General features: G+C 47.3%; 1 protein-coding gene and 1 long non-coding RNA gene across 4 annotated transcripts in view; one reads left to right on the plus strand and one right to left on the minus strand.

Annotated features, from left to right (window-relative positions):
• abcc8 (ATP-binding cassette, sub-family C (CFTR/MRP), member 8) overlaps positions 1 to 23,858 on the plus strand; it is a 98,921-nt gene that overhangs the window by 58,226 nt on the left and 16,837 nt on the right. The window contains exons 15-28 of one of the 3 annotated variants that reach the window (XM_035396035.1): positions 1,590 to 1,706; positions 2,712 to 2,784; positions 3,051 to 3,156; positions 7,382 to 7,414; positions 9,324 to 9,362; positions 9,828 to 9,926; positions 11,359 to 11,443; positions 12,670 to 12,750; positions 13,050 to 13,187; positions 14,301 to 14,426; positions 15,177 to 15,273; positions 16,249 to 16,314; positions 19,411 to 19,658; positions 23,418 to 23,584. In XM_035396035.1, coding sequence (XP_035251926.1) covers positions 1,590 to 1,706; positions 2,712 to 2,784; positions 3,051 to 3,156; positions 7,382 to 7,414; positions 9,324 to 9,362; positions 9,828 to 9,926; positions 11,359 to 11,443; positions 12,670 to 12,750; positions 13,050 to 13,187; positions 14,301 to 14,426; positions 15,177 to 15,273; positions 16,249 to 16,314; positions 19,411 to 19,658; positions 23,418 to 23,584 — 1,475 coding nt within the window. The remainder of the gene's footprint in view (positions 1 to 1,589; positions 1,707 to 2,711; positions 2,785 to 3,050; positions 3,157 to 7,381; positions 7,415 to 9,323; positions 9,363 to 9,827; positions 9,927 to 11,358; positions 11,444 to 12,669; positions 12,751 to 13,049; positions 13,188 to 14,300; positions 14,427 to 15,176; positions 15,274 to 16,248; positions 16,315 to 19,410; positions 19,659 to 23,417; positions 23,585 to 23,858) is intronic. The other 2 variants (XM_035396036.1, XM_035396037.1) reach the window with 2 other exon arrangements.
• Positions 12,414 to 20,341, minus strand: LOC118215349. The gene is made up of 3 exons (XR_004762809.1): positions 20,262 to 20,341; positions 15,113 to 15,255; positions 12,414 to 12,479 (listed from the first exon to the last, which is right to left on the minus strand). It is a non-coding gene; the product is annotated as an uncharacterized LOC118215349 (long non-coding RNA).

Raw genomic sequence — 23,858 nt, forward strand, 5'->3', positions numbered from 1 at the left:
TGAGGAGAAGCAGCCAACCCCTCCACTTGCTGCATCAATCATGGGGGGACCTGCAAGCATTGATATGTAACAAAGAATATGATTGGACAGGGAAAAACTGGCACTGGCAGTGGAACACAGAAAAATACATACACACAGACTTTTTTTTCTCAAAAAGTGAAAAAAAAAGCAATAAATGTTTAAAATTTCATTTTGTTCATTCAGATGGAATGTAAACAATGTATTCTATGTCATCTATCAACCACTGTGAAATGAGTGCATTGATATGTGTTTTAAGACATTTATGATGAAAAATGTGTTTCAGTGGAGAACAGCAAAATACATAAGACGATTCAAAAAGTGAGGAAAATAGAGCAACAAAAATTTTAGAGGTCTTTTTCTGTCTTGGAATAATGTTTATGTTACAACCACTGTGAAATGAATGAATTGATCTGAGAATATATTTTTCATCAAAAATCAACATTTCTCATCTTATGTCCAAATAGTGAAGAAATGCTAACCTAAACCTGAAGCAAAAAAGGAAATGCATTTTTGCTTCAGGTTTAGGTTAGCATTTCTTCACTTTTTGGACATAACATGAGAAATTTTGTAACATAAACATTATTGGAATTACCTCTAACCCTAACCTTTGTTCCTGAACAATTGATGTTGTAGCTCTTTATCATAACTCCTGTAATCATGCCTCAATTTGAGTTTGGATTGCAATACCCTTTACTGAGCCTATCCTTACTGCATGAGCTAGACTTGATGTTCATGGATATGGCTCTTATTGTACTGTGTGTTGCTTTGGATTGAAGCGTCTGCAAAATAAATTTAATGTAATATAACAAAACCCCAGACTTGCCTCCATGGTAACACTTATCATTTCCCTAACCACAACCCTTACGAGACCTAGCTGAACCCAGTTGTAACCCTAAAACCCAAGTCTAATCTTAGTTGTGCGCCTAAGTATCTAACTCTTAACAATTAAATAGATAAACAACAACAGAAATGTCATCAATTGCAAGAATGAAGTACAAAGTAAGGTTTTTGAAATTAATTTTTTTATGATTATTAATTTTCACTAAAATGTCAAAACACAAACAAAATCATTTTACCTATGTGTTATTTAAGATACGTTTCTGAGAAAACAAAAATTATACCAAATAAATTAATACAATAAATTGTTTTTGAAGTTATTTATAATCAAAAGTGAATTCATTTCAATTGAATGCTGAGATGAATCAAAAGGTTGGTTGACTGTGTAATGAACTGCTTTAATTGATCAGTTAAGTGCTGAGTAAAAACAAACCCCAGCAGACCCTGCGGCTCTCCGGGACCCAGGTTGGCCAGCCCTGCCCTAAGACATAATAACCAGTCAGATTAAAGATTGCCCCGCCCCTCCTCCCCCATTTAAAAACTTTTAATTATACCCACAAGTGAGAGGATGAGCAGCTTCACCTTTAATATCGCAGTTAGAGCGCTGGATTTAAAAAACTGTCTCCTGCAGACCTCTACCCAGAGGGCTGTTTTTAGTGCCTTGTTGTTTTTATTTATTTCGCCGCTCACGCACCCATCTCTGCCTGTCCCGTGCTGTGCTCCCACTGTAGCCGCTGAAGGTGGTGAACCGCAAGCACCCGGCCAGGGAGGAGTGGAACAGCTACGGGCCTCCGTGCGACCAGGAAGGTGCTGCCCCCCGGGCCCTGGAGGACCACATCTGCATCGAGGTGAGAACCCCAGCCTGGTCTCACGGCCACTGCAAAAGAGTAATTATATTTCAGTCAGGTCCGTCAGAGCTGTTCTCTTATTTATAATCAGGCACTGTGGAGAACCTCCAAGAGTGCATTTTCACTGAGGCCGAACACAGAAAATTTATTTAGTTCAGGCACTGCAGAGGACCCCTAAGAGTGCAATTTCGGTCAGGCTCTACAAAGGACACCTATAAGTGTTGTTTCTGCCAGTGCCAGACCCTGCTGGGGGACCACTAGGAAATACATTCCTTTAGGGCACTGCACAGAACAGAAATATTCGAGGAACATTTCAGGCAGTGTCAGCAGTGTGGAGGAGTAGAATTTCTTTTGAGATTCTTTAAAGCGGCTCATTCAGGAACGACGTCTTGCGTTACGTACACACTGCATAATGGAAAGGAGTGTGGAGTGTCCGTTTTGGCTCGAGGCCCTGGTCCAGGAACTACATCTTATAGGCTGATGCTCATTAGAGGAGGCAAGGAGCATGGGGGAGAGCCTCTGCTTTCATATCCAGAAATCGCATGGCCTAGAGAACTGCACTGAAGTAACGCTGCTCAGGCAAGGCCAGAGTTTAAATATGACACAGGGCCAATCGCATGTGGCCTCTTCCACACTAAGGCACCTTAAACTGGAAAAAGCTACAAAAGACATCCCATCTGTTCTCACCATCAATATGGCCCTTCTGGAAGCAGCATAAAAAGATACATTAACATTTTCAAAAATACATGGATTATTGTAAAAAAAAAAATTTTTAAAGAATGGTGTGAAGGGTTCCCTTCATTTTGAGGCGGATAAAAATATTCCTGCCAATTATTGTAATGATGTGGTTTATTTGAGGTCGTATCACCATAGATACTCTATATTAGCCTGTGCATCTGTCTCATTTCTGAGCATGGCGCCCTACCATCACACCTCATATCTCTCCTGCTGTAACTAGATAATGGTTATTCATCGTACCATAATTCATCTCTATGGTCTCCACAGATAGTCAGCGGATATTTCACTTGGACAGATGGACCCCCCACCTTGTCGAATGTCGACATTAAAATTCCTTTCGGTGAGGATAAAACCATTATTCTTCCTTCAGTACAGGAACCACCGTGACCTCTGGCCCAGCTAACAATGTCTTTTGTGTATGTGCGTGTGTGTGTGTGTGTGTGCGTGCGCATAATGTGTGTGTTTGTGTGTGTGTGTGCGTGTGCATAATGTGTGTGTTTGTGTGTGTGTGTGTATGCGTGCGTGCGCGCGCATTATGTGTGTGTGTGTGTGTGTGTGTGTGTGTGCATGTGTATGAGTTTGTGTTTGTGTGTGTGTGTGTCCCAGGTCAGCTGACTATGATCGTGGGCCAGGTGGGTTGTGGGAAGTCTTCGCTGTTGCTGGCGGCGCTGGGAGAGATGCAGAAGATCTCTGGCAGTGTCACCTGGAACAGGTAGGGATCACCGGTGTATTTTATGGTTTGTTTTTGCTCACAGCTTGGTGTAAAAGGGTAATAATGTAAGCTGCTATTTATAAATAAAATGAATGAACCTCCGCATTATACAGCAATGAAGTGCACAGTACCAATTAGCAGCAATTCATAATTAACAGAATACCTAGTTTAATAGGCATCTGTTAATTTGCAACAATTACTGGTAATTACTATGTAATTGAAAATTGTTAAAAGGCATTTACAGAGTTATAAAAAAATGCATTAGGCTGCAAAATTATATTGCACACTGTGACTTTTATTACACTTAATTTCAGTATAATTTGTTTTTTGTTCATTGTGTAATTAGCAGTAGTGAAGTGGATAAATTTCAAGTCAGTGAATTCTTAGTTTGCCATGCTAACACATTTTGTTCACACAATTACCTCTTCATCCTGTGCTATAAAATTAAATGTAAGCTTAAATTTTAAAGGCAAGTATATCAGTACACTCAAAACTGCGGTTTACTACCTTAATCTGAGTCCAGAGTAATCCATAGCCAATAAGAACTGACCATGGAGGTTCTCAATTAAAAACTGATGCCAGCCATCGATAACTGAACATGAAATACTTTGAATAAATCAGCAGTGAATTCTCTTCACTGTCATTTTCTCTGTGGAACCGTGGCTGCTGGAATAAAATTATTTATTTACCTCTTTCCTCGTGTGTCTAAGAGGACGTTGACAGGACTCTGAAATGCCAAAAAAAAGTATTCAGACAGACGTTTGCATGCAAGGTCCACGCTAGAATCATTATTTGTGCCCGCGCGGATTAGTTTTTTCACCTACAAGCATACCCTGTGTCACACAAATGATTAAGTAGTCTTCGTCCATGAGCAACGCCATTGTTGTTTGCAAATTGAATACAAAAATCATAGGAAAGGTTGTCTATAATGGGGGTCAGCATTCTTTGAGTATGCCCCAAGTACACTCGACTGTTAAAGACTGAAAGTCTGCGGACTGTCCAGCATACTGCCCATCCACATGTGTGTCTGCTCCCAGAATTCAACACTCTGTAAGCACCTTAAGACGTCTTTAACAGCAGGGTTGTCACGACGAATAACCATTGCATTTGCAGTCACAGAATTTATGGCTAGCATGCAGAGAGCTGAACATTTCTGCACTCCCAAATATCTGCACAACAGTATACCCCTTAGAACTCTAATCTTCCTTGTGTCTATGAATGTATTTGGGGAGGGAAAAAATGTAGTTTTTTTTAACCAAAACCTTTGTAGTGAACTACCACTTCTGATCTATAAAAAAACTTCACTGTCCCAAGTCCCAAGAAAGCCATTTATTCTTATCACTGTTAGCCTCGCCATTGTCACAAAGCCCGATTAGATCTTATTAAATCTGATATCGCGAGAGAACCTCCTTCATTAAGGAGGAAATGAGGAACTGTAGTCATTAGCAGGGAGGGGCTTTGTGATATCTTTGATCTTAATGTGGCGGGGTTGGGAGGGGGGGGGCAGCTGGCTAACCTGGAGCAATGAACTGCTCACACGTCATCCATGTTTCTTACTTTTATTACTGTTTAAAAATTATTTTATTAATTTAGCAGATGCTCATATCTGGAGTGCTTTACATAGCTTGCAATCTTTTACGTGCAGTTGGTTTATACGGCTATATATTTCACTGAAGCAGAGTACCTTGCTCAAGGGTAAAACAAGCAGTGCCCCCCTGAAGAATCGAACCTGCAACCTCAGAGTTTTCAAGAGCATCTCCCTTTCCATTATGCCGCAATGTTTCCCAAATCAATCAATCAATCAATCAATCAACCAATCAGTTATACTTCAAGTAGAGAGGAAGAAAAAAAGGTACTTTGTTGTTTAAAACTAACGCAATTGATTAGGATTTCATCGGACACATTGAAATAGCTACTCCTTCCTCTCTGCTTCAAGAGTAACCGGGGTTTTGTCCCCTTGCAGTGAAAATGAGCCTGCTGTGTACCCCCCTGGTCCAAATTCAGGTCCATCTGCCCCTCTCACCCATACCTCACACCCCAACATACCCCACTCCCCCCCCCACCCCAAAACTACATCCCCAAGCCACTCTACCACTCTCCAGTGAGGACACACAGGATGGCTATAGAGCTGCTAATATGGTCCTGGGGGAGTATTACTGTGCTTAAGAGCCGAGCCCTAATTTCAGCGCCCCCGCCACCGCCACTGAGGCTCATCGCAGGTCCCGGCGAGTGAGCCGGAAACTATTTTAAATCCCTTCAGGGGCACCTGTGGTGCCGGGACAGTGAAAGGGGCAGAAACAGCTGTCCTGCTCTTTTAAGTACGGCTCCTGGGCCTGAGAGGACAGACAGCCCCAGCGGGACTGGCTCTCTCCCCCTCTTTCTCTCTGTCTGTCTGTCACTTTCTCTCTCTCTATCTACCTATCTATCTCTGTGTGGATGTCTCTCTCTCTGTCTGTCTCTATCTGTCTATCTCTGTGTGGATGTCTGTCTGTCTGTCTCTCCCTCTGTCTCTATGTGTGTCTGTCTGTCTCTCTCTCTCTATCTATCTATCTCTGTGTGTCTGTCTGTCTGTCTGTCTGTCTGTCTGTCTCTCTCTCTCTCTCTCCCCCTTTCTATCTATGTGTGTGTGTGTCTGTCTGTCTCACCATTTGCTGTGTCACTACCCTCCTTCACTCTGTCCTTCGTTTATAATTTCCCCCTAATCTGTTTTTCCTGCGATCTCCTCATTCGGGGGTTTTTTTGTTGTTGTTGTAAAATGGCTCCTAACGATGGTTAATGGCAGGAGCGGAAGCAGGCGGGCCGCCCCATCATGTGTAATAGTTTGATTGTTTGGTGTTTGTCGAAGGGAGATGGGGACGGAGTCACGACCCATTTACACCCTAATGGGACGACATGAGTCATTAACCGCCATAATGACGCGGTAACCATTCACCAAAGAACACCAAAGAGTCCATCTTACAACAGCCAAAAACATGTATGTTTTTAGTAGCGAGAAAGGCCCTGTTCTTTGGGGAGAGCTTATCAGAGTTTCCAAGGTAATGACTATCATAATCAGTGTTTTTTTTTTTTGTTTTTTTTTTTGGCTTGACATAGAGAATACTCTTTGAGGGCTTTTTCTGGAAGCACACAGGCCTAATCTTCACACTTCATTTTGTACTTAGCGCCACTTTAGCGACGTAGCTGATATGACAAACGACAAGCGAAAAAAAGCCTGGCGCACCCTGTGGTATGAAAAGGGATCTTAAAATGTCACCCTCCGGGAATTCTTTTTGGCAGCTGTCCTTTGTCCCCCCCCCCCACCCCACCCCGCCAACCACCCCACCCCACCCCTTTCACCCTGAGCATGCTGTTGCCATTTTAAAAACCCCATAGTGTTAGGCAGCCTCCACCTTTGGAGAATTTACAGTGCGGTATTAAATGTACTCTGTGACCCCGTGACCCTGGTCACACCAGCATCTGTCGAATCTAAAAATAAGGTGAGTTACAGGGGCACGTACAAAGACAGAGTTCAGTCGATATGTCTCCTCGACTTTTCCTCATAATTAAATAAAAGTGTTTGGTGTTTTTGCTTCATAGGCAAAGTTTGGTGAGTTCTGGGGACCACCAAAATGAACTAGCAGAAACTCCCTTGCTTACCTTGAAAAATGTAATGCTAGGATGTAAAACATTGTGTGTCACAGTTAAGGGAAAATGTTGACTAAATCCAGGCCAGTTTGTCTGGTAGATAAGCAGTAGTACTGGACAGATCTTCTCCAACCGATTAACAACTTTTGCTGGTCAGAATTGGGCCGAGAGATCACGTCATTAAATATAAAGTAACCAAATGTGATAACAATGTTTTATTAAGAATATACACATTTGTGTTCTTTTGGATTGTCCTGTAAATTAAATCATCCATTTCCATTTATTTTGGAAGAAGACTGTATTTTGACTTAAAAAATGAGTGATATTTTCTTTCTTTGTTCACTTTAAAGCATTTCCTGATAGCATTCTTCTCCTCAAAGGGATTTATAAATAACATGCCACTTCAGTCACAGTTCCAATTTTGTCTTCTGCCTCGAAAATTTAAATGACCTATTTTTCAATGAAAAGGATTCCAGGGTAAAGCATGAGTTGGCAATAACCTGTCAGACATGTATTGCAGTAAAATTGATCAAATGAAAACCGCTTTTGTAATTTTAACATTGTATAACCTCATTCGAGTCTCCTTCTGTTTCATCCACAGTAAACCGAACCAGGATTCAGAAGGAGAGGAAAGGTAAACATAATATTCTAAATAAATACCGAAGCGTCCATTTTGCAGCGTTTTGTTCCTACACAGAATCAATCCTGCATCAGCTCCCCTGTGCTGTTCTCCCGCACTTTCTCTAACACAGCTACCAACAGAAAAGGCCTTCCCAGAATCCCACGCTCCTCTAGAAGCGTATTTGATCAGAAGCCGATAATCTATCCCCATCCATAGTGCTGTCAGCAGCGAGGGCCGGTCAGTGGCCTTATGGGAAATCTATGCTTTGCTGGAGAGTAGCCGGGTTAGCGCTTCGTGCCGTCCCTGAGTGTGACCTCTGTGTGTGAGATTAACGAGGCTGTTTCAGTACCTCAGGGGTCACAGGGGTCACAGGGGTGCACAACAGCGAATGCGAGAGCTGAGAATCCCTTGCAGTTTCGGTGCAACGGCATGTTATTCTCATTCGCCCATTCTTCCTAGGGATGCCCGTTTTTAAAAAAAAAATTTTTTATTTGACAGGAATGTTGGGTTTTTCTAATTATTTGTACAGGTCCGGTTTGTGGTCCCGACCAAGCTGTCCCGACAGCTCCCCACCTCGTTCGCGATCAAGCTTGCAGCTGCACACGTTGTCTGATTTGTCACTCTTACCCAGAGCGAACAAAGTTTTGGACAATGAGCAAAGAGGACTCGAAATGATCAGTTTCAAAACCGATTAACAGAAGTCAGTACATTAGCATTAAGTGCCATAGTCCACGCAAGGAGAAGGAGATGGAGTATGTAGTACTTTAAGCAGCAAGTGGATTTGTGGATACAGCATCATATGTGACATAGGCTGGAGTAGTAGGCCCATAGTAAATGCTCAGAGCTCAGCGCTAGTTGAACTAAGATTTATAGTGCAAAGACTGTGTAAAGTGTAAAGACTGGGTTTGTTACAGCGGTGGGGCCAGTTTGCTGCTCCGGGCAGGTTTTTCAGCCTGACTGGAACACGACAACGGACCAGTGGGTTCAGCTGATCTGAGCTAAATTTATCTGGCTGTGGAGGAGAACCAGAGCGGGGTGGGGGTGGGGTGGGGGGGGGGGCTTATCAAGGGCAGACATGCCATTGCGAATACAGAGCCTTTTGTGAAATGCCAACAATGACACCCGCCCCCCCCCCCCCCCCCCAAACATCCACATCCCCCCCCAAAAATATCCAGGAACTCATCCTCACTCATCTCTGGTCTGACAGCCGAGGGCAGGCAGGTCGCGTCATCCCTGCGAGCTTCGGGCCACAGAGAGCCGGCTGTCCAATCAGGAACGAGCTAGAACCGGCGGTACCCGGTGTCTCGCTAGAGTTGTCGGAACCCGATTTGCACTTCCTCTTGGCCGGTTCCAGGAAGTAAGCAGTGCTCTCAGTTAGTACTCAGTCCCAGAGCTCGACTGTGCCTCCCTGTCAGCAGACCACTTAGACCCAATAAGCTGTATATCGGTTACACGGTAAGAGCAAAAGAAGGCACTTTTGTAGGAGGAAGAGCAGAAAAAAATAAAGAATGTGTCTTTAAAATGAGGAGAACAGTGATTCTTGTGCACACTGTGCATATGTTTATTTTTTTATGTAAATTTCTGTAAAACATGTTTCTGTGAATGAACCCAGTATTTAAATGAGTTAATAGATATGTAGATACTGTACATAAATAGTTAAAATATGCATTCTGGGATCTACGGGTGCCAAACACAACAGGGGTCTCAGTCTCTGCTGGTTTTTGTTATTTCCTGTCAATCAACAGCCAACTTAGCCCTTGGAAACAAGGTGCTCGGACTCTTTAGCCAATCAGTGACTTTAATTAAGCATTTCGGTTCAGGAACACCATCGAAAACCAGCAGACACTGCGGCCCTGCAGGATTTGAGGATTTGAGTTCGCTGACATACGACACGCGTGTGTTTGTGTTTGCGTGTTCACAGCCCCACGGATAAGGACACGGCAGGGGACGGAGACGTCAGGTACGTCGCCCTGAACCGAGCGGCGAAAGACGCATTTTTCATTTCCTGTTCAGCCACTTAATTGATTGCTTTTCTGTGAATGTTGCTTCCTCTGTCACAATGACAACTCTATTGTTTATTTCCTCACTACATCACTGACCTTAACAGAGAATTAATAATAATAATAACAACAACGCCCAGGCACACACATTATCGTGTTTGTACAAACGTGTTTTGTTGACTGCAAAAATTAAACCAACGATGCCAAAGCTTGCAGACTCATTTGCTTTCAGACGTTAATGATAGAACTCTCAGTTCAGCCATTATTCAAACAGGAATATGGAGGAGGGGTTGTTCTTATGCTAATCAGACCCTCGTTAATCTGCAGGAGAGTACAGGCGAGAGGATTCAGGTAATTTTCTGAAGCACGAGAGCGTGCCCCGCCTAACTGACGATGGTGCCTGTTGCTGTAATGACTCCCAACAGGAAAAGGGGGTCTGTGGCCTACGCTTCCCAGAAGCCCTGGCTCCTGAACGCCACCGTGGTGGAGAACATTATCTTCGAGATGCCTTTAAACAAGCAGAGGTAATCAACTGGCCCCAGGGGCACCTGTTCTTATTTAATTATTCACCGCAGTAAACTCAGTGGTCTGTATCAGCATTGATCTCTTTATCAGCGTAGTAATCCTCAGTACATTGCATTTACATGTATTATTTTTTACAGTATTTGTGGGGGAAAAAACTGCTAAATAGTACAATACAAATGCACCAGAGTCTGTGTGTTTTAGCAGCACACCTACTGTCTGTTTTGGTTTTGCTCTTGACTGCTGTGGTTGTGTTTTTAATGGCTGTTGGGCGCACCTTGTTCATAAAGACACACCCACACCACAGCAGGCACAACACCATATGCTGCCTGGTGTGCTTTAACACATTAGCCGAGGCGGGACACTTTGTCGTGCTCCCAGTTACAAAATGGCCTTCCCAGAATGCATCTGTGCACACTGCCGCTGCCTCCGCCTCTCTGCCTAATGGACCCTGTCCCAGAAAGGGATTAAACAAGTACCGCGTTCGTCGCCATGGCGACGTTACATAATGGCAGCTGTTTGCTGAGCGGGGGGGAGGGGGGGGTGGTGGCAAGCAGGTGGGTGCCCTGCTGATGCCAGTGCCCAGCGGGTCCTGTGCCCAGGTGTCCATGGGAGTTGTGGACCCGTTGCCAAGGCGACCGTGACCTCTGGCTGACCTTTCCTGTAATCGCCAGTATTCCTTTAAAGTTTCAGCGGTTAAGTACAGCGTAATATTGAGCATTAATACCTTTTGGACGATGATGCCTGGCAGGAACCAGGTGGCGTTGTGCTGTAGGGAGACGCTGGGTAATGCTGGCCAATTGTGTGGCAGTCTGCCATTTTCTGTGTGAGAAAATAGTGCCACATCTTCAAGGTTGCTTTGCCAGCCCTGGGAACAGCGCTTGCACTATTGTGTGCGTTTCCATAGCAACCAGAATAAGTCTCAAAGAGGACTTTATGAATATGAATATGAATACAATTACTATGTCACCGTTTCCTCTTTGTCATCCTTAGACAACAGTAAGACAGTATCAACCATTGTTAATTTAATTGAACATTATTAAATAACATTACCCCTACACTTTTTTAAAGACAGCAGGCAGTCCACCCTCCTTACATGGTCCATTTTACCTTTGTTCAGAGAGAGGGAAAGCAGATAGAGATAGGTCACTGTACAGGAAGTGCCGTGGCTGACAACTGAACCCCAGGCCACATGGGGAATTCACTTACAGGTTTGAAAGTCACTTGACTTACAGACTGTGCCTCATCGTCCCCCAAAAACTGCCGCATATTTTAAAGTACATTACATCCATACGGTATGCTACAAAACACCTTAAGTACATGGTGAACCTAAAATCACCTAGTTTCTCATATAGAGGGATGTGAGAAACGATAGAGAAAGGCAGTGGTCTTATTTTCCTGTTCCGTGCTTTGACTGGGGTTTGTGTTTTCCAGGTACAAGACCGTGATTGATGCCTGTTCCCTGCAGCCCGACATTGACATCTTACCACAGGGAGACCAAACCGAGATAGGAGAACGGGTTAGTCTGTCTGTCTATCAGTGTCCATCAGTCTGTCTGTCAGTCTGTCTGTGTGTCATATCTGTCTATCCTTCTGTCTATCATATCTGTCGGTCTGTTTGTCTGTCTGTCTGTCCATCTATTCTATCTACCTATCTATCTTTCTATCTGTATGTCTGTTATATCTATCTATCTGTGCGTCCATCTATCTGTTCATTTGCCTGTCTATCTGTCTATCGGTCTATCCACTGTATCTGTCGATATGCATGACTGACAGGATGACTGACTGGGTTGGACTGTTTTTGGCTTTTGAGCAGATATTTTTTCTGAAGGAGCACGACATTGTGGGAAGTGTTTCGGCTTTACAGTACAATTGTACTAGAGAGAGCAGCAGACCAGAACAGAACAGAACAGAACAGGAGGACTGACAGAGGATTAGCTATGACAAGCCATGCTCCAGCTGCTACATCTGTCCATTACTTCAGGAAAAGCGTAGCATTGGGTCATTCTGGAGGCTGACACAGTGGAGCATTACTGAGGCTGAGCTAGCGTGTAGCATTGGGATATTAGCATACACTGTTAGCATATTACTGAGGCCCTAGTTAAAGTGTCATTTTTGGATATTACTGGGACTCAGTTGGAGTGTAGCTTTGAGTTATTACTTTGATTGTGTTAGTGCATAGCCTTGGGATATTCTGGAGAAAGTTTGTGTGTGGTTTTTGTGTTATTACTTTGATTGAATTAGTGCATAGCATTGGGATATTCTGGAGAAAGTAAGTGTGTGGCTTTGTGTTATTACTTAGACTTAGCGCACAGCACCTGGGATATTACTGAGAGTGAGTTAGAATATAGTGCAGTATTATTAGGACTGAGTCGTAGTGTAGAATCGGGTGTGTAGTGTTGAGTTAATACTGAGCTATCTGCTATCAGGGAATCTTTGTACAGGCAACAGAGGTCAAGCCCTCTGCTACGGGCTTCATCGTCTAACTCACCAAACGGCCTCTGGAGGGAAATCCTGGTGCTCTCTGGGTAGAGATGGCGCGCGTCTGTCCACAACCTCATTTATAAACAGACAGAGACCCAGAATCAATACAGGCATCGGGGAACCAAGCTGTGTCTGTTTGGATACATGTACCTCCTCTCCTGTCTCTCTCTCCCCCTCCCCCTCCCCCTCCCCCTCCCCCTCCCTCTCTGTCTCTCTCAGTTCATTTCAGTTCAGTTCATTTCTCTCTCTCTCTCTCTCTCAGGGCATAATCCTGTCTGGAGGCCAGAGGCAGCGGATCAGTGTGGCCAGAGCTCTGTACCAGCACACTAACGTGGTGTTCCTGGTGAGAGAACACCTCAGCCTCACTGCCTGTCTCTGCTTTACTCCACCTTTCCTTCTCCCTCTCTTTCTCTCTCTGTCTCTCTTCCTCACACACTCACTCACTCACTCACTCCTCCTCCTCTCCCCCTCTATCCGAGGTCCCATTTCTCTCTTTCACACCCTCCCTCTCTCCATCTCTTTCTCATATTCCACACTCCACCTCTACCTCACAAACCCCACACCAAAAACACAGTAGCAGGTATTTTTGAGCCTGGGACCCTAATTCACCAGCTTGCCCCCCCCCCCCCCCCCTCCGTTCAGGACGACCCCTTCTCCGCGCTGGACATCCACCTGAGTGACCACCTGATGCAGGAGGGGATCCTGAAGATGCTGAGGGAGGAGAAGAGGACGGTGGTGCTGGTCACCCACAAACTACAGTACCTCCTGCACGCCGACTGGGTGAGAGACTGTACCCCAACACTGTACCCCAACATTGTACCCCTCCACACTGCACCCCAGCTCAGTACCCAAGCACTGTACCCCTCCATACTGTACCCCAACACTGTACCCCAACACTACACCTCCACACTGAACCCCAACACTGCACCTCGCTCTGTTCCCCAGCTCTGTACCCCAACTCATTACCCAAGCACTGTACACCTCCACACTGTACCCCACGACACTGTACCCCAACATTCTACACCTCCACACTGTACCCCAACACTGTACCACTCCATACTGTACCCCAACACTGTACACCTCCACACTGTACCCCAACACTGTACCTCGCTCTGTTCCCCAGCTCTGTACCCCAACATTGTACACCTCCACACTGTACCCCAACACTGTACCACGCACTGTTCCCCAGCTCTGTACCCCAACTCTGTACCCTTCCAGACTGTACCGCTCCCCTGCCCCCTCTCGGCTGTACCGTACTGACTGAATGGGCACCATGCTGAGTAGAGAGTGCCATCCTATTGTCTGGGGTTACATAATACACCCAGCTAGAGTTACCCCCTTGGCGTTTGGGTTACACCTGGAAGACGTCCCACCTGCACCCCTCTGATGTATGCTGTGCCAGCCTGTTACTGAGCAGGCTGAAATTACAGATCCAGCACTGCTGTCCTGAGCTGCCCAGGAGCATCACCTATTTTAATTTCGCCCAGCTGGCCTGTACCCCACAGACACCTCCTCTCTCAGACAGGCTCATGCTGCGTAACTGATGGGAGATTGGGACAGGGGGGAGGAACATTCCCCTGTGTAAACTGTATTACGGTGTTTTTACATGTGTCCTGTAAGAGGTACCCTGCTCATCCTGGTAAATCAGGAGCCTAGAAATGACCTGTTCTCCTCATTATGCATTCTTCTGTTCTTATGTTCCAAATGGAATGAACAGCGTGTTCTCTTTCTGAACATTTATAGTCATGCTACAAGCCCCTTCTGGGTGTTTTTATGAATACATGTTTTAAAAACTATGTTAAACTGAAATCTGACTGAACAGCATTTCCAGTGAGCTGACCCTACCCCACCGCACCCCCCACCCCCCTACCCCAAAACGTCCTGTTCCTCTAGATCATCGCCATGAAGGACGGGACGATCCAGACGGAGGGCACGCTGAAGGACATCCAGAACACGCAGCCCGAGCTGTTTGAGCAGTGGAAGACCCTCATGCACCGGCAGGACCAGGAGTTTGAGAAGGTGGGGGAGGGGGGGGGTATGGTCCAGGGGGGGCAGGACCAGGAGTTTGAGAAGGTGTGTGAAGGGGGGGGGGGCAGGACCAGGAGTTTGAGAAGGTGCGGGAGGGGGTACGGTCTGGGGGGGGGGGGGCAGGACCAGGAGTTTGAGAAGGTGTAGGGGGGGGATGGAGGCAGGACCAGGAGTTTGAGAAGGTGGGGGGGGGGGGGGGGGTACGGTCCAGAGGGGGGGGGCAGGACCAGGAGTTTGAGAAGGTGGGGGGGATGGGGTACGGTCCAGAGGGGGGCGGGGGCAGGACCAGGAGTTTGAGAAGGTGTGGGGGGGGGATGGAGGCAGGACCAGGAGTTTGAGAAGGTGGGGGGGGCGTACAGTACGGGGTGGGGTTAGGACCAGGAGTTTGAGATGGTGCGGGGGGGGGGGGGGGGGGGGGGGGGGGGGGGATCTTACCTGCACGCTCCACCCCGAAACGTTCACCCTGTCTGTTCACCCTTTCGATTCCCACTCCAGGAGAGCTTGGTGGAGAACTTGACCGTGCTGGGGGGACGTGGGGGGGGGGGGGGGTTTAAGTACCTGACGGGGGCTCTTAGCTGAACGCTCCACCCCGAAATGTTGACCCTGTTGGTTCCCGCTCCAGGAGACCTTGGTGGAGAACCTGACTGCCTTGGGGGAAGGGGGGGGGGGGTAAGTACCTGACGGGGGCTCTTAGCTGCACGCTCCACCCCGAAATGTTGACCCTGTTGGTTCCCGCTCCAGGAGACCGTGGAGGAGAACCTGACCGCGCTGGAGAGGAAGAACCTCCGGCGGGCCATGTACTCCCGGGAGGCTGGGAAGACTGAGGAAGAGGATGAAGGTGAGAGGTGCACATCGGCCGACCCCCGTTATCCCGACCCCTGACCCCTCAGAATCACAGGCTAGCTCCACCCACTAATTGTCCGGGGAGTCATAGGCCATGTCCAAATCAGCTTACTAGCCTACTGCCGTTGAGTACACTGGATGAGTATACTGAACAGTTTCTCGAAATGTAGTGTACTTAAAATTCCAGGATGATATACTTATTTCCAGGGGTTCCGCTGAGTATATTCGGGACCATATTTTACAGGAAGTAAACAACCATTTTGGCACCATAAATATGGCGTACAGCTTCGCTTTAAAAAGGAGGCACAGTTTCGCTGACATTTTCCTTCAACACCAACCACAACGTATGCATGACCAAAACAGCAGAAGGTCTTATGTCACTTCCACAACGCGGTCGCAAAGAAGTATGCAGGATATTTCTTGTATACTGTCCATTGTGTACTAAAATGTACGCACTACACAGTATGCAGGATGCTAAGCAGACAGTACATGTTTTGAGGACACAGTGCATAGGAGGCTGATTTGGACACAGCCATAAGTGTCCATCAGCCCAGGGAATGGGAGGAGCTACAGTGAGCAGTCAATCAAGAACTTTTCTAAACGAATCAAAAATAATCTTTCTGCCTACTGAAAGCCACAAATCAAAGCGACATAGCTCCTCCCATTTTGGGTTTCACTCAAACCGTCTCTGTCCATGTCACATATGTTTGTGTATTTGTTAACGTTGCTGTTCCTGTCAGTAGTGTCTCAGAGACAGCGTGTTCGGTTTAGGCCGCTTTGTCTGAGCGGGATCGCGGCACGCGGATGCACTAGCGCCTGCATTTCGGTCTCAGAATGGCGTATTTTACCGCTGGATTCGCTGCGTCCTCTCAGTGTCTGGACTGCCTGACTGTGAGTGTTCTGACGATGCTGTCCGGTGCGGTGTACGGAGGAGGTGTTCTTTATCTGTTGTGTTGTTTTCTGTATCTTGGTGGCACCCCTGTGTGGACGTGTGGGATGCCTCCAGCACCTGATGTTGCTTTTAGTGCTGATACAGGTGTGGGTGAACCGCATGGTTTTACGAGTGGCTGTTTGTTTCTGTGACGCGTGCGCTCGGCCGTCCGCTCCTCCTCCCCGCTCCATCGCTGTGCGCCGCCGTGGCTCCGCCTCCCTGTCGTCTGGCTCCGCCCCCCACTGGGCTCTCAGCAGCATGACCCTGAGGCTGCATTCTGAGTGGCACTTTCTCTCTCTCTCTCTCTCTCTAGTGCTTTAGCTCTGGCTCTGGCTCTCCCTCTCTCTCTTGCTCCCTCCCTCTTTTTCTCTGACTCTGGACTCTCTCCGTCTCTCTCTCCACCTCTCACTCTCCATTGCTCTTCTACTTTCTCTCTTTCTCTCTCCCTTTCTCTTTCTGCCTCTCCAGCTCTTCCCCCCCACCTCTCTCTCTCTCTCTCTCTCTCACATGCACATAATGTATGCACTCTGGGCTACTGCATGAGATGTATACTGTATGTGCATAGATGTAGTTTGTTGGTGGAAAGCCTTGGAGTTGTTTGAAAGCGTGTTGACATGTTTTTTTTCTATATTTGCTTTCCCTACCCCCCACATCCTCTTGAGCATTTGCATTCGCTGCACACACACCAGAGACGAACCGACACACAGCCCTGTAGACCCGAGCCTTCTGCCCTTTCCCTTCCAACCTCCACCAATAAATGCACCCGATTGGCCAAACAAACCCTGTGGTCATAGACTCTTCCCTTGAGGCCCCTCCCACTTTCTGTTCTTGCTCTCACCTTAAAATCAATAATCCCAGGAAACCAGGCAATCGGCTGCTTTACACGATCAGTGATGTAATCACGTAACAAGGAAAATCGGGAGACCCCATTGATCTCAAGGACAAGAGTAGAAGATCAGTGCTTTAGATGGAGGGATTATCTCAGTTACCATGGCACTTCAGAAAACATTTTTTTTTTTTTTACATTGCCATTTAGCAGACACTCTTATCCAGAGTGACTTGCACAACATTTTTACACAGCATTTTACACTGCTTCCATTCATACAGCTGGATATATGCTTAAACAATGCAGGTTAAGCTTGCTGAAGGGTGCAACGGCCGTGTCCTACCCAGGATTCAAACTGACAACCTTTAGGTTACAAGACCAGTTCCTTACCCGTTATACTACACTCTGTGGCACTCATTTCAGCCCTGTAACGGCAGTGTAGTACAATGGATAAAGAGCTGGTCTTGTAACCTAAAGGTCGCAGGTTAGATTCCTGGGTAGGACACTGCCGTTGTACCCTTGAGCAAGGTACTTAACCTGCATTGCTTCAGTATATATCCAGCTGTATAAAATGGATGCCATGTAAATGCTGTGTAGAATGTTGTGTAAGTCGCTCTGGATAAGAGCGTCTGCTAAATGCCTCTAATGTAATGTAAAGTAAAGTAACGCGCCCCATCGCCCCGCCGCTCTACGAATAAGAAACGAGCGACGCTAGAGTTACCGTTCGAAGGCGGGCCCACACACCAGACACGCTAAACGACCCAGAAGGCCGAGCGCGGAGGGTGCGTTCGATGAAAAACGAGCGCCGTCTGATCCCCGCGGCCGGACGGGTTGGACGGCTCCCTGGCTGAGCGCCGTCCGGAGAGAACTCCGCGCCAGGCGGCACGCTCAGCGGCCCGAGCTGGGAGCGCTGGCCAGGCGTCCCGGCTCCTGCCAGCTCCGTCTTTAATATTCTCATTATTCTGCATTACAGTCCCGGGGCATCATAAATATTACATTCACCAGATTTTATTGCTCGTTTTTTTAAAAGTAAGCATTTGCATGCAGACGATGATGAGAACGCTTTCGCGGTAAATTATTAATCATGAAAAATGCCGTGTAGTGTAGCAAAAAAAGCTGACACTGAGGCTGCTGGGAGGAAGGAGAGTCTACAGCACCACCATACTAAAGCTAAAGGAAAGAGCCGCCATTTTGAATCAGGAGATCAGTGTTCCATCAAGAGATCTGCTCGAACCTGGCTCAATCCAATAAGCGACATAAACAGTTGCTTATAACCCCCCACAACCACCAGGGGGCCCCCTAATTATTCTAAAATACTGTATATTTACTGTATGCATATGCTTTTTTTTGGGGGGGGGGGGGATGGGTTGTTGGAGCCCACAAATCAAATCCTCCTGCTTAGGTGTCCCTGAAAGGCTAGGGCCAGCACAAGATATACATCTTCCCTCAGACGATTGAACAGTTCTGAAAGCATTCTCTTTAAACTGCGGTAGCCATTTCTCTACGCATCTTTCACAAGGTGTTGAGATGATCGTTTTTCTAAGAACCTTCATTACAGCTGGTTTAGCCCAGCTCGTAGATACAGACTTTATCTCCAGCCTGCTCAGGCCTACTTCCCCAGCTGTTCCCAGCTGGTATCCACCATAAACAACCTGAGGGCAGATTTTTTTTTATCATTTCAGTGATTAATTCAATCTACAATCAAAGCCGCCATTTAAAGACAGTTGAGTCACACAGCACTTCAAAGCACAGCTTTTCCAGGCTATGAGGTCATTACATCAGCATCAGGAATGCTTTCATGACCGAAAGCAAACCCCCCGGTGGCTCAAAGAAAGCATCTGTTCAGATAAAGCAGAAGGAGATAAATTAAATGGCTAAAAGGCACACTCTCGCTCGCTTGCGGTCTCGGCTAAATGCGCTACCGATAAGGCTGCTGTGCTTCAGTTCAGTGTCCACTGCCCTTTTTTTAAAACATTTGTGCTGCCGCCCCACCTCTCTCCCTCCCTACCCTGTTCCCTGTTCCCCATCCCCCTGTTCCCCCCGTCCTCCATCCCTGTCTCCCTGTCCCCTCATCCCCCATCCCCCTGTCCCCCTATCCCACTGTCTCTCTGTCTCTCTGTCTCTCTGTCTCTCTGTCTCTCTGTCTCTCTGTCCACTCACCCCCGTCCCATCCCCCTGTTCCCCTGCCCCCTTGCCCCCCTGTCCCACTGTCTCCCTGTCCCCTCATCCCCCATCCCCCTGCCCCCTCTCCTCCATCTCTGTCCCCCTGTCCTCGATTCCCTCAGGCTGCTTTGAGTTGATTGTGTTTTGGGGGAGGGGGGGGGGGAGCAGCCCGGTCCCCCCCCGCCCCATCTGACAGCTCTGTCCCGTCTCAGAGGAGGTGTCGGAGAGCGACGAGGAGGACAACCTGTCCCAGGTGCTGCGGCAGCGCGCCACCATCCCCTGGCGCTCCTGCGGGAGGTACCTGAGCCTGGCGGGGCTGCTCCTCCTGCCCCTCCTCATCCTCTCCCAGCTCCTCAAGCACACGCTCATGGTGGCCATCGACTACTGGCTGGCCCACTGGACCTCCCGCGTCATCGCCACCAAGATGGACGCCGCCGGACGCAACTGCACGCTGGGCCAGGTGAGGCGCGGGTGGAGGGGCGGGGGGGGGGGGGTGGGGTGGGGGGGGGCGGGTACTTGTACAGATCAAAGGGTGTCCCACCCAAGTGGACGCTCATAGCTGCCTACAACCAGGAGCACAATGGAAATAAGTTTCATGACCTCAACTTCCAGGCTTGATGCAGTGCTGGAAGCCCTGCAGCCTGCAGGCTGTAGAGGAGCTGAATGGCCTGTTCACATCGTAATATATTTTCTGGACAGAATAGGTGAGGCACACAGAAAAACTAAATTAATTGAACATACCAAATTAAAACAAATATTTGTCCTGCAGTTTAGATTATAATCTCAGAACTGCCTGCTTAATTAATAGTTTTATTCTTTTAACCCAAAGGTGTAAGATCACAACAGCTGAACATTCTAATGCTGATGTAACAATCACTGCTGGCCGTTGACAGAAACAGAGAAAAATGACTTGGAATTTTTTTTTTTTAAACATTCCAAATAAATCGACTCTTCAAAGCATTAAAGGACAGTTTCTAACAGAATGTTTGGAGCTCTCTGGCAGACGGCCCTGTGCTTGCCTGTCACCTCTGCTTTCCTCTGCTTGCCTGTCACCTCTGCTTACCTCTGCAGTCCAGGCATGATGTGTTTCCCCTTCAGAAGGTTTCCACTCCTCTCTGTTTGTGGCTAATGGGGTTGCCACTCAAATCTAAAGAGGCAGACAGAGAGCAAGAAAACATGTAATTTCACGTGTCCGTCCAGCGAGCTTTCTAGTTAACGTGCAAATTCTAACAAATTGCCGCATTTCGGATTATTCCTGTTTCGAGTGGTGCAGTTTTTTTTAACCATACAGCTGCCTGTGATTTCTCTGATAAATGTAAGGTACTCAGACCCAACTGCTGCAGCATTCACAGGTCTACTGAATGGAGATTGCCAGCCTTGAACCGAGGAAAGGAATATTTGATATGAACAAACAAATGCTAAAGTCTGATTGGAAGGATCGGTCATTTGATGGATAATTTGTTAGTCTTGTTATTCTCTTCACTGAATTCAGACTGAATGTTCCTGTACATTCCTAACGGAATCATCACAGAAGGATGCTGTACCCGGCCAATAACCCCGCCCCTTTTACCAGCTTGTCACTCAAAGACATGTCACGGGGGTCAGAGGTCACGGTTTGCTCTCCCTTGACAAAGTCAAAACCAGTGTAGAGATGTACTGCACCCCGACCTGGATCAAATAATTATTTGAAACATTTTAATCCGTCAGTCGGCAGTAAAATTCCTCCAGACTTCTTACAATTTTAAAAGAAACCAGCAGCAACATTCAGCGCAAAACTCATCCGTTATACAATTGTACATCGTTGGTTAGTAACTTATCTCACTGAATATTCCCGGGGATATGTGGGACCATTTTAAAATTTCACCTGCATCAAAAAAACAAACAAAACAAAAAAAAACAATTTCAGAATCTTCAGAATGTTAAAACGTGTTTATCCCAGATCCGACTGTACGTCTCCAACACAGACCTGTGCCCAGTAAAACAAACAGCTGGCTGTGAAAGGGAATTTCTCACATTATATTCCCAGCAGCAGGGAGTCGTTGTTTCAGGGGTCACATTTCATTTGGAGGGGCAGTAACAGCCTGCAGGGCGGGTTTTTAACGGCCGGGGCAGGGGCCCGTTCACAGGGTGGCGGGGCCCCTGTGCTGGGCCCTTTCACAGGGTGGCGGGGCCCCTGTGCTGGGCTTATCACCGCTGTAAACGCCTGAGCAGCATGGCTCTTATTAATAGCCCCCAGTGTGTGTCTCCGGCCCTGGGCCACGGGACACTTCTGGCTCTGTCGTCCACGGCGACCGCACGCTTTGTGACATCACAGAGGGTGCGTCCGCGGCAACAGCACGATTTGTGGCATCGGATAGAATGTGCCAGTGCCCTGCCCGGGATACAGAGGACTGCAGTTTCTATGCCAGTTGAGCATTGGAGTCACACGTTTGGTGATCCCCCTTCTGCCGAAAACACAGAGGGCTTCTGAAGCCCCCCCACCCCCGTTGTTCGACATTCTGTCTCTCACTGTGGGACACATTAGCCACTCCAGAATCTCTGCTGGTTCCTCCAGCACGTGATAACTGTCCCACAGACAGCCCATTTCCACCGCATGGTCCAGTAAGTTATCAGATGGGCGGCATCCCTAAAGATCTGGCAACTCACCACTTGGCAAAACCCATTATTGCATATTGTGTGTGTGTGTGTGTGTGTGTGTGTGAGTGCCTGTGTGTTTGTGTGAGAGAGAATGTATGAGTATGTGCGTGCATGAGTTTGTGTGTGTGCGTAAGTGTACGTGTGTGTGTGTGTGTTTTTCTTTGTGCTTTGTCTCATCTGTGTGTGTTCATCTTTCTGTCTGCTGATATGCTTTGACTGTCATCCGTATAGGTTATGGCGATACTCTATTAATAGAATTCCCATGAATTATTTACTGCTCGTTGAGCTGCTTGCGGTTTCTATTTCGGGCCTAATTTAGGCTCTCGGATGCACTGTTCTCTTTCCGTCCGCCACACTCGTCCTGCCTCGTGTCCATCTCACCTCACTGCCCGCGACCCAGTGCTTATTAGGGCTGTGGAGATTTAGCTAAGGACCGAAGGAGTCCGTCAGTCTCAGCTTGCTTATGTCCTGTTGGTGCAAAACTACAACTTAATTAGGGGCTTTTAATACGCATTTTAACCTGCATCTGTAGCTGTATCATTTGCCAGCTTGATTTAAACATGATGAGTTTTTTTTACCCATTTTCCTGAAATTATATAAAATTAATTGATATTATTAATTACTACTATTTTCCCAATAATCATTTTTGATGTACACTTTTCCAGAGTTGATTTTCATAGCTTACATGCTTACTTACATCCAGCCGATTTATTAAGCGGGATATTTAACTGAGATCAAGTGCCTTTAAGTGCCTTTCTCAGCATTAGAATGCCGGTGTCCCACCTGGGATTTGAACCTAGAACCTCCAAGTTTCCCATGCATTATTCCACCCCCATGGTTAAAGCAGTCTGCTCCCATACTGACAGAGGCACGGCGGAGGTTTGGGCCACAGGTGCAGGCGTGGCCAAATGAGGCCGGTCATGGAGAAGGGAGTACCCGTTCTGTGATTGGCTGGGGAACTTGATGGACGGCCGGGTCGACCCACCTCCTGTAATCAGGATTCTCTTAGACGTTAGGCGGGCTGTCTGAGGACACGTTCAGACCAACTGCCACCCCTCGTAACCCCCCCCCCCCCCCCCCCCCCGCCCCCACCCTCCCACCAAACAGCGGCATATTTCTGTCATCCCTGTCTCCCTCTCTGTCTGTCAGTCTGTCATCAGTCTGTTGGTCAGTCTGTATGATTCTCCATCTCTCTATGTGTCTGTCTGGTAAATATGACATGAACTGGAATTGAAGAACATATGACTAATGACCACATTATGTCTAGTAACCAAGCAAAGAGGCCAAACAAAGCAGGAATTATTTCTCAGTACACAAAGGAGTATAGTATTTCATATATATATATATATATATACCCTCATTTAATCCTTTAATTTGTCACTCGTCTGTATGCATGTATGTGTATATATATATATATATATATATATATATATGTGCGTGTTTGTGTGTGTGTGTTTGTGTATGAAAAAAATACAAGCTCTAGCATATGTGCAGTTAATGAAATGTAAATAAAATATAAAGTGTATTATTGTCTCCCCCCCCCTTGCCCCCCTCTCCCCCCTCCCCCCCCCCCCCCCCCCAGAGCTGCGGGTTCAGCCACTCCTCCTACCTGCTGGTGTTCAGTGTGCTGTGCTGCCTGGGCATCGTGCTGTGTCTGGTCACCTGTGTGGCCGTGGAGTGCACAGGCCTGCGGGTCGCCAAGGAGCTGCACCACGCCCTGCTCAACAGGATCATACTGGCGCCCATGAGGTGAGGGAGGGGGCGGGCGTGTTGGGGGGGGCGGTGAGAGAGAGAGAGAGGGGGGGAGCATGTGTGTGAGTGAGAATGAGAGAGTGCATGTGTGTGTGTGTGTGAGAGAGAGAGAGTGGGTGTGTGTGTCTGTGTGTGAGAGAGAGAGAGTGTGTGTGTGTGTCTGTGTGTGTGTGTGAGAGAGAGGGTGCACGTGTGTGTGTGCTTACGTGGGAGTGTGTGAGTGTGTGTGCGTGACTGTGTGTGTGTCTGTGTGTGCATGCAAAGAATGTTC

The sequence above is a fragment of the Anguilla anguilla genome, chromosome 16, assembly GCF_013347855.1.
Source record: "Anguilla anguilla isolate fAngAng1 chromosome 16, fAngAng1.pri, whole genome shotgun sequence".
NCBI lineage: Eukaryota > Metazoa > Chordata > Actinopteri > Anguilliformes > Anguillidae > Anguilla > Anguilla anguilla.